This window comes from Phascolarctos cinereus, unplaced genomic scaffold, assembly GCF_003287225.1.
Source record: "Phascolarctos cinereus isolate Bilbo 61053 unplaced genomic scaffold, phaCin_HiC Scaffold_4;HRSCAF=312, whole genome shotgun sequence".
NCBI lineage: Eukaryota > Metazoa > Chordata > Mammalia > Diprotodontia > Phascolarctidae > Phascolarctos > Phascolarctos cinereus.
In genome coordinates, this window is record NW_027555847.1 from 705,692,424 (window position 1) to 705,706,821 (window position 14,398).

Sequence of the window (14,398 nt, forward strand, 5' to 3'; positions counted from 1 at the left end):
AGATGGTTAGGTAGTATCATGGAAACGATGAACCGTAAACTTGGACAGGTGTTGAGAGATAGTGGAGGGTGGAAGGGCCTGGTGTGCTGTGGTCCGTGGGGTCACAGAGTGCCCGCATGACTGAACAACAAAAATAGCAACATGGAGTGCACTGTGCTAGGTACTGTGAGACACAAAAATTAATGACATGTCTTGCTTTCATGAAGCTTGTGATCTAGTCAAGAGATAGGACACACAAATCACTGTAATATAAATACAGCCTAAGTGTCTAAGAAAGGAGCAATCAATTACCACTGTCCTTCTTTTAGCCTCTTTAACGTATTTCTGAATTTATTAATTTACCTCTGTTGTGAATTATCCTTCAACTTATAAATATGACTGAGGTAAGATATTGATAATGTCATAGAAAGAGCATTAAGTTTATTATATCCATAATAAAAGATAGCCCAGATATCCTTAATAAATACTTGTGAACTCATGCCTGCCTTTATCCATCTTCTGTTCTCCCAGGAGCAATGGAAGGAGCCACAGATTCAATAACTCTGTGTGTAATCATCACTGACTTGGACTCGATTGATCGTGATTAACCAAGATGTATAGAAAATAGTTTGAAGTGTTCTATGCATGCAGTCTCTTTGGGGGTCCATTAAAAAGTTCATTATTTTCCAGTTGACGTCTTATGAGCTCTACTTAATGGTGGTAGTGGTACTGTACTACAAAATCTTTATTTTGGGATGAAGTTAATTTTTTATTACGTGATAGCGTTTTATTAAAACAATATACTTATTTGTGTTGATTTGTTGTCTTTGATATTGTACAAAGAAAGTACATATTGAAGGGTGACAGTTCCTCGAAATTTCTGCGTACTAGAGATAGGAAACTTCCAAACCAGGGGCCTGGCCTGCCCAGTGTCTCCAGAACCCTGACTCTGTATACAGCTTCTTGTGTTGAGGCAGATAAACACCCTTCCTCTGTCTCTGCCTCCAACAAGTACCTTTCGTCTTATCTTTGCTGCTCTCATAGCCTGGAAATTCAGTGATTCCTAAGAGTGTCTGGCTTCAGACTCACGGCTCCCGGTAATCTCTTGTTGCCCGTTTTAAAGCATGGATGTGACAGTGCTGGTGTGCCACAGTACGCCCACTTGGGTGGATGCCATCCGGGAGGGATGAGCCCGCAGGCTCGGCTGCATCACCCCCCCCCCACACGTTTCCGCGATGACACCACTAATGCGAGCTCTGTTTCAGAGCTCGTGGTGCTGCCTGCTCACGCACAGATATTAATTCCTTGGAGGTTATAGTTTTTCGTGACTCAAAGTCATACAACACTGGTAGAATGTTTGTCTGTATTAAGAAGGTGGGCCTTGGATTCTGGGAGAATTTCAAGATCACAGAGGCAGCGTTGAAATTTCCTTAGGGCAGTACAACCTGTTTCTACACACACACACACACACACACACACACACACACACACTCACACACACACACACACACACACACTCACACACACACCCCCCCACACACACACACTCACACCACACACACACACCCCCCACACAGCACACACAAACTAACACATACACACAGCAGATACATATACATACAACACACACACACCACACAGACAACACACAGAGAACACACCACACACACACGCCCGCACACACCCTTCATACTCTTTAGTCCAATGACAGCTGCCTCCAGGCTGTTCCTTAAACAAGACAGTCCACCCCAGACTCCAGATATTTTCTCTGGCTGTCCCTCCTCATCCCCACCTCCTGGTTTCCTTGGCTTCCTTCGAGTCCCAGCTAAAAGCCTCCCTTCTACAGGAAGCCATTCCAGATCCCCCATATTTTTTTGTTGTTGTTTTTTGTTTTTTTAAATATAAATTTATTTATTTTTAGTTTTCAATATTTATTTCCACGAGATATTGAGTTCCAAATTTTCACCCCATCTCACCCCTCCCCCCATCCCAAGATGGCATGCATTCTGAATATCCCTTCCCCTAGTCTGTCCTTTCTTCTGTCTCTCCCCCCCTTCTCTTATCCCCTTCCCCTTCTATTTTCCTGTAGGGCAGGATAGACTTCTGTACCCCGTTTCCTGTATTTCTTATTTCCCAGTAGCATGTGAAAACTTTTTTTTTAACATAGTATTTTTAAAACTTTAGGTTTCAAATTTTCTCCCTTCCTCCCTCCCCACCCACCCTCATTGAAAAGGCCTGTATTAGAACTCAATATAGGTTATACATGTGCAGTTATGCAAAACAATTCCATAGTAGACATGTTGTGAAAAACTAACTCCATTTCCCTTAATCCTATCCTGCCCTCCCATTTATTCTATTCTTTCTTTTGACCCTGTCCCTCCTCAGAAGTATTTGCTTCTGATTATCACCTTTCCCAGTATTCCCTCCTCTCTATCATCCCCCTGCTCTCTTGTCCCCTTCTCCCCCTATTTTCCTGTAGGGTAAGACAGATTTCCATACCCAATTGAATGTGTATGTTATTCCCTCCTTAAGCCAAATCCTATGAGAATAAGATTCCCTCATTCCCTCTCACCTTCCCCTGTTTCCCCTCCACTGTAAGAGACTTCTCTTTTTTGTTTTTTTTTTGTGAGATAATTTACCCCATTCTACCTCTCCTTTTCTTCTCCGAGTATCATCCTCTCTCATCCCTTAATTTTATTCTCCAGATATGACCCCTTAATCTTCAACTCACCCTGTGCCCTCTATCTATCTATATATACATACATACAATTTTTTTCCTTCAACTACCCTAATACTGACAAAGTTCTCATGAGTTACAAATATCATCTTTCCATGCAGGAATGTAAACAGTTCAATCTTAATAAGTCTCTTATGATTTCTCTTTCCTGTTTACCTCTTCATGTTCCACTGGAGTCCTGTATCTGAAAGTCAAATTTTCTGTTTAGCTCTGGTCTTTTCATCAGGAATGCTTGAAAGTCCTCTATTTCACTGAATGACTATTTTTTCCTCTGAAGGGTTATACTCAGTTTTGCTGGGTAGGTGATTCTTGGTTGTAATCCTGTCTCTTTTGCCCTCCGGAATATTATATTCCATGCCCTGTGGTCCTTTAATGTAGAAGCTGCTAAATCTTGTGGTTATCCTGATTGTGTTCCACAGTACTTGAATTGTTTCTTCTGGCAGCTTGTAATATTTTCTCCTTGACCTGGGAACTCTGGAATTTGGCTATAATATTCCTAGGAGTTTTCCTTTGGGGATCTCTTTCAGGAGGAGATCGTGGATTCTTTCAATTTCTATTTTGCCCTCTGGTTCTAAATATCAGGGCAGTTTTCCTTGATAATTTCTTGAAAGATGATGTCTAGGCTCTTTTTTTTGATCATGGCTTTCAGATAGTCCAATAATTTTTAAATTCTCTCTCCTGGATCTATTTTCCAGGTCAGTTGTTTTTCCAATGAGATATTTCACATTGTTTTCTAATTTTTCATTCTTTTGGATTTGTTTTACAGTGTCTTGATTTCTCATAAAGTCACTAGCTTCCAATTGCTCTATTCTAATTTTTAAGGAAGTATTTTCTTCAGTAATCTTTTGGACTTCCTTTTCCATTTGGCCAATTTTTCTTTTTAGGGCATTTTTCTCCTCATTGGCTTTTTGGACCTCTTTTGCCATTTGGGTTAGGCTATTTTTTAAGGTGTTATTTTCTTCAGTATTTTTTTGGGTCTCCTTTAGCAAGCTGTTGACTTGTTTTTCATGATTTTCTTGCATCACTCTCATTTCTCTTCCCAGTTTTTCCTCTACTTCCCTTACTTGCTTCTCAAAATCCCTTTTGAGCTCTTCCAAGGCCTGGGACTGATTCATATTTTTCTTGGAGGCTTTGGATGTAGGAGCTTTGACTTTGTTGTCTTCTTCTGGTTGTATATTTTGATCTTCTTTTCACCAAAGTAAGATAATATAGTCTGACTCTTTTTGCACTGCTTGCTCATGATCCCAGCCAATTACTTGAGTTTTAAACTCTTTGTTAAGGTAAGAGTCTGCTTCCAATGTGGAGAATGTACTGTCCCAAGCTTCAGGGGTTTGTACAGCTGTTTTCAGAGATACTTGTAGGACCTGTAAATTTTCAGTTCTTCCAAGGTGGTATCATAAGGGGCGAGGTGTTTATTCCTTTCCTGGCCTGTGACCACAAGTACTTCTTTCTGTCCTGCAACTGTGAGGAGGGTTTCCTCTCCACAGCCACTCCAAGCTCCACCACGCCAGCGCCCTCCTCACCCCAGCACTGCCGCCCAGAACTGTGACCCAGATCCAACACAGCAAGAGATTCCTGCCTCAGCACTGGCAAAGAGATCGCTGCAGTCCCCCTCTGATCAGCCACTGGATTCCCCCTCAGTCTGTGGGCCAGAAGCTCTGGAAGCAGCTGCCCCCGCCCAGGGCCACGCTGAGACCCCGCCTTCCTTTCTCAGCACCGCAGAAACAGACTTTTCCCACTGACCTTCTAAGTTGTCTTTGGCATTCGTGGATTGAGGAATCTGGAAACCTCCACAGCTGCCCACGATTCAGTCCTCTGAGACCTGCTCCAGGTTGGTTGTGGCCTGCGTGCCCACGCTGCGCTGCGCTCCTAGCCCGGCTCGATACACCTTTCTGATCAATCATCCAGGTTGTTTTGGGATGGCAATTTGTTTCACTTTGTCTTTTTGTGGGTTTTGCTGCTTTAGAATTTGTTTAGAGCCATTTTTTGTGAGTATTTGGAGGGGTTTGGGGGAGAGCTCAAGCAAGTCACTGCTTTCACTCTGCCATCTTGCCTCCGCCCCCAGATCCCCCATGTTTCTGAGGCTTCCCTTGTGTTGTCTACACTTTCTCTTGCCTGTATCTTGATTGTGTGTGTAGATGTTGCGTGTTGTCTACCCTGTTAGACTGTGAACTCCATGAAGGCAGGGACTGGCTTTGGCCTTTCTTTGTTTCCCCAGGGCTTAGCTTAGTGCTGGGCAAACAGTAGGTGCTTAATAAATGTTTATTAAGGGAATGTTGTTATTTTGCATATAGTTTATATTTATGCATCTGTGTACACATTGGGTGGCCTCAGAAGAATGTAAGCTCCTTTGGGCATAGACTTCACTTTTGTCTTTGTGTCCCCAGAGTTTCACACAGTGCTTGGCACATAGACACAGTAATAACAGGTGATATTTACGTTTACGAAACACTTTGCATGTGTGTTATCTTATTGGATCCTTGTGATACCCTGGGACGTAGGTGCCATTATTTTCCCCATTTTACAGATGAGAAAACTGAAACATTGAGAGTTCAAGTGATTTGCCCAGGGTCACACAGCTAGTTAAGTGAACTGAGACTGGATTTGAACTCAGGTCTTCCTTACTGTGCCTCCTAACTGCCTCAGTAATAGAAAGACTTGTTGAATTGACTAAGTGTTTCCTGTACTTATACACTCTGCTGCCTTCTGTTTTAGAGATAGTTCAGCCCTTCAGGTTCCCAGTTCTGATTGCTGATTGTCTTTCCCTCCATCTCTTTGTTGCCAGAGAGGATGAAACTGGTAGAAGTGAGAGACCGTGATTGACATTAGTGAGTCAGAAGTTGCCCTTCTGCCCCGCTGCCCCTTAGCCAGACTCCGATAGCTGGTTTTTGCACCTTCTTTCTTTCCTTTTAGTTCTCGCTTAATGCTTCAGCCTCTGAGGGTGTTTATAGGTGATCTGAGTGTGAATGCTTTCTGGAAGTATGTTTGTTGGAAGGCACAACCTTTGGCCAGACTCCAGGCCTGGCCACTGACATGTCCCCTTGGCCTTGGCTAAGGCGGTGACCATCATGTTTGCCATGTCTATCGGGCTTCATGGTTTACAAAGGGGTTTACCCACAACATCGCCTCCAAACTCTCCCTGTGAGGGAGCTGCGTATTCTGGGTCATATTGTCCCTGTTTTCTAGGCAAAGGGAAAGGCCCAGAGGGGTCATGGCTGTGCCTGTGGGCACACAGCTAGGAAGTGGCCACTGTGAGCCCAGGCCCTTCTGGCTCTGGGGCCTGAACTTTCTGTTGCCCTCTACTTTTCTAATGCTTAGCAAGTAAAATATGCTTTTACCCAGAAATAGGCCAGACACTGTGGGGGCAGTGCTCCCCGTGAGAAGGAAGGTTAGCTTTTGCCTTGCTACTCTATTTTTTTTTCCTTTGGTTTTTCATCTTTGTCTTCATGTGAGATAAGCATCTGATTGTTTTTTGAAGACTCACTACTTAGTCATAACTCCCAAGGGTTCGAGATTGGCTCAGAATTGATGTGTTGTGAGAAGTCCATACCTGCCCTCTCCCTGCCCTTTTAACTGAAAATCAGGCATACTTTGCTAAAACCTGCCTCTGTAGAGTTAAACAGCTTCAGTGCACATTAAGAAACTTGGGAAGAGCAGTAGGATCCCTGATTTGTTCCATAGAATGGGACGCTTAGCCATTGGTTTGGAAAAAGCCTTGCTTCCTCTTTTTGTCGTCCATGAATTCATGTCAGCTCATATATTAGTTGCTGTTGTACTTTGCACCAACATCAATTAGCCAGCCATCAACACTGAAGTCCAAAGGCTTTCTGACAATGCCACTTCATAGTAGTGTCTTAATTGGTTGAGTGGAATTGTCATTAGGCAATGATAAAGACATCTGGAGCTCTGCAGAGAGAGCAGCCTTTGCTCCTCCCTCCCTTCCACATTTATTTTGTCTTCTCCTGGCCAATATAGCTTGATCTTTTTAGATGCCATTTAGGTTTTTGTCCTGCCCGCCTCCCTGCGATGTTTTACATCTGTGAAACTAACTGTCTGCTTTTTTTACTACCAGTTCATCCCACATGTGTCAGGTTGCAGTGCCAGCTGAAATGGGGCATTTATTGCCACACCCCATTCCCATCAACATAAGAGACCTGGAGACGTTAGTATTTACCTCCTGGGTTATTCTGCAGCAAAACTGTTCTATCGTTAGCTTCCACATCTGCCACAGTGAGTGGAGATAATTTGAACAGATATTTACCAAAAAAGCTCATGCTTATCAAAACAAAATCAACTGATGGTGTCTTTTATACAATGAAACATTTGAATAAGAAATGTTTTTGTGGATGGTTAGCTCTTGATTTCTTTTAGGGGCTAATTAATCAGCTCATAGGTTATTCAGTCCCCTTCTGTTGTCTTTCTCTGTTCTTTGCCTTTGGGGTGTTGTACTGCTCATTAGCCCTGTGTAATGAGTTCTTGTGGACATTTGAGTTTGAGATGTCCATGGGACATGTAGTTTCTGTTAGTGATTGTGGGACTGAACTTGAAGGGAGAAGCTGGGGTAAGGCGTATTGATTTGGGAGTCATTGCCGTAGACATGCTAGTTAGAGGTCACCAGGAGAGTTTGAGAGAGAAGAAAAGAGGACTTGGGATGGAGCCTTGTATGACACCCACAGTTAAGGCTGATGAGGCGGCAAAGGAGGATGAGGACTGGTGGGACGGCAGGGAAGAGAGCCAGGAGAGAAGAGAGTCATGAACATCCAGAGAAGAGAAGGAGCTGGAATGTGCTCAGTAGTGTGAGATGCAGCTGAGAGGTCAAGAAGGATGGGGTCAGAGAAAAAAAACATTAAATTGGACCATTAAGGCAATGCCATGTAAACATATACATGCATACACACATAATACATGCATACATATGCACATGGGCACACCCTAGATTCAGTGTACCACTTCAATATGGCATTAAATGTGTCATACTTGGTCTGGCAGTGACTAGCATGGCTCTGTGGAGTATCTTTAATAACTATTGAAGGAGTTATAGTAAAACAAAAGGTGATAGAATAAAAGTGAAGGAGGGCGTGATATTGGGCTGCAACCTGGAAAGAATGAAGAGCCGAGGCTTGGGGCTTGGCCCATTGATCCCCAGTCCTACTTGTGCCACTGCATGAACAGTGAATGCTTCAATGTCCTGTAGAATGAAGGAACAGCAGATGTACACCAGTCCTGTTTCAGAAGAGATCTGACTCATTCTCCTCTTGACTGCACGCACTATCAGTGTACACCTTCTAAAGTCACTCCTGCAGGTACGAGTGAGGAATTCTCTGATCGCCATGAGTTTATGACAGTGTGTTCTCTGACCCTCTGTGGGGATGTAGACTGGGTGTTTAGGACGATGAGATTCTAGAGCTGGAAGAAATCCTCTAGTTCAGCTCCCTCATCTTACAGATGAGGAAATCAAAGTGTCAGGTCTAAGGTCACTTCTTCTCAACTGACCTCAGTTTATAGTGTAATAGTTTATAGAATAACAGCTTACAGGTATAAACCAGTCACATATTCAGCAGGTGTTTCCTTGGAAGCTATTCAGCCTAGGCTTCTGGGATCAGTGCTACCATAGGGTCTGGGGAGGTTAATGGACCTTTGCATATAGTATATTCTCCTGCCCTCTCCCTGGCTCTATTCCCACACATTGCTCTCTCCTCCTAAGGTGGGGTGACTACTATATCGTAAAATCTGCCCCAGATGACTTTGGCTTCACTAAGAACTGACTTCACTGACTAGGGTTCACATGGGATGTCTCTATGTGTGGGCAGGGTGATGGGGGTGAGGGGCGGGGAATCCTTCCCCCCAGCCGCATGGATTGGAACAGCTCGAAGGCCCTGGGGAACATTGCCATTCACCCTGGGTGAGTGGTGGAGTACAGGGAGCCAAGGCCGGGGATGGAGAGTCCCGCAATCTCACTTCTTTACTGACTGACGTTTAGGCCTGGGGTAGTAGCTGCTCTTGTCCTGTGTCCAGCACTCGCTTGTGATTTTACTGGTTGGGCTGTTCTGTGGCACCAGTCTGCTTCCTAGTTCCCCTGAACCATTTGCAGTTCTAAAAACTCAGAATTTTAAACCAAGTATTGTAATGGAACTGTAGAACTTTCTAGTGCTTTCTTAAGAAAGAGTTCATTCTGAAAGTAGCCTGTTATAAAAGTAAGTTTCATAATAATACTACCCCATCCAATTCAAAACTAGGCTGATCAATCAATTTTTGATTAAAAAACGTATAAGTGGTTATAAGAGAAGTTGGAAAAGTCAACTGTGGGACTTGAATGAAAATCTTGCTCATTGAAATAACCGCAGCAGGGTTATTCCCATCAATTGTATTTGTTCTATTCACAATTAACAGTACAATTTAAACTTTAAAAGTATTAAGGTAGTAGAAAACAGTATAAATAAAATTGGAATAAACATTTAATATTTTAAGGATTAAACATTTAATATTCAAGGATTATTAAATTGCTACTTGTTACATATGGACAATACATATTTCACGATAAGCTCAGACTATGAAATTATGTCCTTGTGTTTTCGTTATTTTCCATTTCAGTGCTTTCAGTACATATTGCACTTTTACCATATATTATTACTGCCCTTAGAATGTGCAATCAAACACATTCTGGATTCTTTCCAGAAACAAAAATTTAAAGAAAGAAAGATCAGTCAATAAACTTCATTATACACTTTCTATGTGCCATGCAATCTGCTATGCATTGATCCCTTCCCTCAAGGAATCTATAGTCAAATGGGCAGACAACGTTCAAACAACAATATAAAGAACAAGTTGTTTATAGTTGTATACAGGATAAATTAGAAATAATCAATAAAGAGATGGCCCTAGAATCAAGCTGGATCAGGAAAAGCGTTAGAACTTGGAAAGTTGGGGAAGCCAAGAGACGGAGAGGAAGGAAATCAGTCATGGAGGACAGCTAGTGAAATGCCCGGAGTTAGGATGTAGCGTGTCTTATGTGAGGAATAGCAAGGGTGCGAGTGTCATTGGATCTCACAGTATGTGGCAGGGTGGGGTTGGATGAGGCAGGAAATGACTGGAAAGGAGGTGGGGAGGCAGGCTATTAAGGGTTTTGAATGGCCAACATATTTCATAATGGAGGTGATAGGGAGCCAATGGAGTTTATTGCTTTGGGGAGCGGGGGGAGGTGTAGTCAGACGTGTGCTTTAGGAAAATTAATTTGATAGCTGAGTGAAGGATGGACTGGAGTGAGGAAAGACTCGTGGTGAGGACGCCAACCTCATTAGATTATAAGGTACTTGAGGGCAGGGACTCTCTTTTGCCTCCATTTGTATCCATCCTTAGTGTTTAGCACAGAACCTAGCAAATATTAAGTACTTAATAAATGTTTATTGATTTATTCCACTACATTCATATGCTACAGTTTTTTTAGCTATTCTCCAATCAATGGGTATCTCCTTTATTTCCAGTTTTTTGCTATCAAGAAAAGTGCTGCTATAAATATTTTGGTATATACATGGAGACTGTCTACCTTTGACCTCTTTGGGCCCTGTGATGAGTAGTAGGCCTGCTAGGTCAAGAGTATAAACAGTTCAGTGACTTTTCTTTTGTAGTTTTAAATTATTTTCCAGAATAGTTGCACCAGTTCATACCTTGACCAATGGTATGTTGATGGCCCTGTCTTCCCACAGCTCTTCCAACTTTGGCAATTTCTATCTGTTATCATCTTTGTCAATTTGATGATATGGGATAATGCCCAAGATTTTTTTTATTTGCATTTCTCTTATCAGTGATTTAGATAATTTTTCATATGGTGGTTGATAGTTTATATTTCTTCTTTTGAAAACTGCTCATATACTTATCTGTTGGAGAATGGCTCTTGTTTATATATTTAGGTCAGTTTCCCATATATTTTGGATATCACATTTTTACCAGTTACTTGATATAATTTTTTTTTACCCACTGGACACTTTCTTTTATTCTGGCTTCATTGAATTTGTTCACAAAAAAACTTATTCATTTGGGGTGATTGAAACTGGCTGATTTATCTTTTATGATCACCTCTATCCTGCACTTTGTTCATTTTTACTACCCAAGTCACAGTTGTGAAAATTATTTCTATCTGTTCTCTGATTTAAAAAAAAATTCAATCACTTTCTGTAGGCCCATAGGTTAGAGTTGGAAAGCATCTTAGAAGTCATCTAGTCTAACCCCATTATTTTACAGATGAGTAAACTGAGTCCCAGAAAGGCCCAATATCACATAGAGGCAGATCTAGAATTTGATGATGATCTAGTCCAACTCATCCCTGATGCAGGACTCTGCTGCCATTTCCTCAAGCAAGAAGTCATACGACTTCTGCTTGGAGGAGAATTTCTCAGGTGTGCAAGTTCTAGACCTCCTGACCTTCAGAGCAGGCAGTGAACAAAATAGCATATTCTTTAATTAGTTTGTCTTCCATCATCAGGTGTAGTTAGACACATATCAGGAATGAAGGGGAGGAACCTGTTGGGTTGAAATACAACTAACTTTGAAGCAAACATAACCATATGGAAGATGGGTCAGCAAATCAACTTATTAAGCACTTAATATACCCAGTACTATGCTAAAGATTGGGGATGCAAAGATAGGCAAAAAATAGCTCTTGTCCTCAAGGAATTTACATTCTAATGGGGAAGACAATGTGTAGAAAACTGAGTGGATCCATGGCACATAGAAAATAGATGGAAGGCTGTCTGATCAGAGAAGTCATTGACCGCTGGAGTGGGAGGCACGGTGGAAAAGGCCTCGTGGATGAGTGGGATTAGAGCTGAGTCTTAGAAGTCAACGAAGCTGGATGGTGATGGTTGTGAGGACAGAATGCTGTGGTTTGTGTCACTAAACCTGCTTTAACTCCAAAATGGGTCATGTTCTCCAGGGTAGGAGACTTAAAGTAATCATTTATGCTTTCTATGGACTAACTTGCTATTAAAACTTTGAATGAGCCTCTGCTCTTAAGTCAATTTTGTAATAAATAGTCATATAAAAGGAACCATGAAGACTTCTGACTATAAATGATCATATTTATACCCACATGTAGCACAGTGGATATGAGCATCAGGCCTGGAGTAAAGAAACCCTTAGTTCAAATCGAGCCTACTAGCTGTGTGACCATGGGCAAGTCACTTAAGCTTTGCTTGCTCCCATTTTCTCCTCTGTGAAAGGGGGTGATAACAGCACCTGTCTCCCATGATTGTTGTGAAGACCAGATGAGATAATAATGTAAAGCGCTTAGCACGGTGCCTGGCACATCGTGAGTGCTATATAAATGTCAGCTATTGCTACTATATCATCATCAGTCTTATTATTGAGGCTGATGGTGGTGCTGAGTCTATACCCAAGTTCTGACCTAGCCAGCATTTAACACAATGCCTGGCACATCACAGGTACAAAAAGTGCTTTTGTTGAGACTTGACTTGATTGAGACAGTCATGTGTTGAAATAGCAGCAGTAATATGAGTAAGAGAGTTCTATAAAAACTAAGTGAACAAAACTGAGGAGTGTCATGCATTTCAGCAAGAGAGCTTTTCGTGAGAAGGCAGCATTGTCTGGCTTCTAAAGGCAAGATTTAATTGTGTCAGCAGATCAATTAGTCTTTAGGGACTTTAAGCAGTCAAATCTCATGTGTGGATGAAGTATTAGAAAGCTTGTGCCTACAAAACCATGAGTTCTTAGTGTCTACATAGCATTTCTGTGTATGTGTGTAAATACTGATGCTGCTAAAGATTTCCATTAATGTCTCTTTACTGTGAGGGTATGTAAAATATAGTTTGGTTGTTTCAAACATTCTAAAAGAAGAGCCCCCCCCCCGCCTTTTTCGGATAATCTTGTTATTTTTAGACAGTTCCTGTTCTACTGTAGAATCATAGACTTAGTTTGTTCATTTGACATTTTCTCCTTTGGGAATCACTCATTGAGTTATCTTACTTGTGGGGAAGCAGTGAATTTGCCTTGACTATTTTATCTGTGTCCTGTTGTTTGAAGGCTCTTCTCTTTCCATTTTCTCTGCAATGGTGCCCTCTGAAACATTTTTGGAACAAAGAATGCCCTTCTCTTCCAGATATACATCAGGGGATGTGCGGTTGTGGGACACCCGCACCTGGGACTACACAGCCCCCATCCTGGAACCAATGCATGGCGCTGCTGAGCCTGGATCTCAGCCACATGTCTCCTTTGTGAGGATAAACAACTCTCTGGCTGTAGCAGCTTATGAGGATGGTAAGTAACCACAACCCTCCTCCCTATTAAGAAAAAAAAAAGCTTTACAAAAATTAAGCAGCTGTGGCTAGCTCTAACCCCCTGCCCCCGTAATCCTCTGTACACACACCCTTGCACACACATGCGTTCACACACATACACATACATTTACCTTTATGTGGAAAAGTTGGCCAATAACCCTAAATGCATTAGCAGCATTGGAACATAGCACCCATTAAAACTGGTGTTTGATTCCTACTGGAACTGTTGCATTGAATTTAAGTGCCGGGCAGATGTCTAGCCAATCCATCTTAAGCAGATAACTTGTTTGCTGTAAAATATTAAATATGCTTTGGCCTACTTTACCTGAGGGAATCGATTGGTCCAAAGGAAATGGTGTTTGGGTGATAGACACAAACTCTTTGAGACTATGGACGTGGAAGACTACAAATGAGTCCTTTCCTCTGCTCAGCCCTTGCAATGATGTGAAATTGGTTTTCAGCCTTTCCAGGTTCTGATCTCCATTATGCTCAGTGGCTCTGCATAAGTCTTGCTTCACTCACCTCATGGGAGACCATATAATATTTCACAGTGTTGATCTTCAAGCTAGAATTCCACTTTTGATTTCCAGGCAGTGCAGAGAACAATACTGTTAGCTGGCTCAGGGGATAAAACTGAAGACAGGCAACTAATGGGGAGCCTTGGACACACATGTTAGTTAAAAATAAGAATGAAAACGAGAGCTGAAATGATGAAAATATTTCCATCTCAAGTTTTTATCAGCATGAACTTTGTTCTTGTGGTTTGATATTGGTATAAACCATTGATGGTCTGGCTGGCTTTTTTTTAAGCCTTATAGAAGTAGCCCAGCTAAACTGCTTCTGCTGCTATCATTATTATTAATATTTCATAAATGCTTATTGAGGCGCTGCATAGATGCTGTAGCTTTCTGTGGCAGCTTGTGCTCATCTGCTATTTTCCAAATGATTTTTTTTCCCACATAATTTTTTGATGCAAATGTTGCAGTGTTCTAAATTTACTTTGGTGGTTCTAAAGCAGTTTGTGATGGCTCTTGTGTCTCGTAGTGCCGTTAAGAACAGATGACTGATTTGTTTAAACTTCTCTCGTTGATGCACGAGTAGTGAGGTCTTCATTTCGTATCTGTGGCTGAAATTGGCTTCATCAGTGTTTGACTGCTCTTGCCACTGAACGCATGGATGCATTGCAAAATTATGAAGAAAGTGTTTCCAAAGCTTGTGAAAAACTTTCTAGATTTATTTCTTTTTTTCAAAAGCTGTTGGGTTTTCTCTTCTCTCTCTTTGCCTTTGCTCTTCACCTCTGAACTAGACTGAACTAGCTGAGCTAAACATCAGCTGCTCCATACTCTTCTGCAGTACTCACATGTTGTCACCTAGCTCAGATCATATTAACAAA

The 14,398-nt window shown here is 41.8% G+C and overlaps 1 protein-coding gene across 2 annotated transcripts in view; it reads left to right on the forward strand.

Annotated features, from left to right (window-relative positions):
- The window catches only part of FBXW8 (F-box and WD repeat domain containing 8), a 113,886-nt gene that overhangs the window by 40,829 nt on the left and 58,659 nt on the right, over positions 1-14,398 (forward strand). For both annotated transcript variants that reach the window (XM_021007944.2, XM_021007945.2), the window contains exon 5: positions 12,828-12,985. In XM_021007944.2, the coding sequence (XP_020863603.1) occupies positions 12,828-12,985 (158 nt within the window). The remainder of the gene's footprint in view (positions 1-12,827; positions 12,986-14,398) is intronic.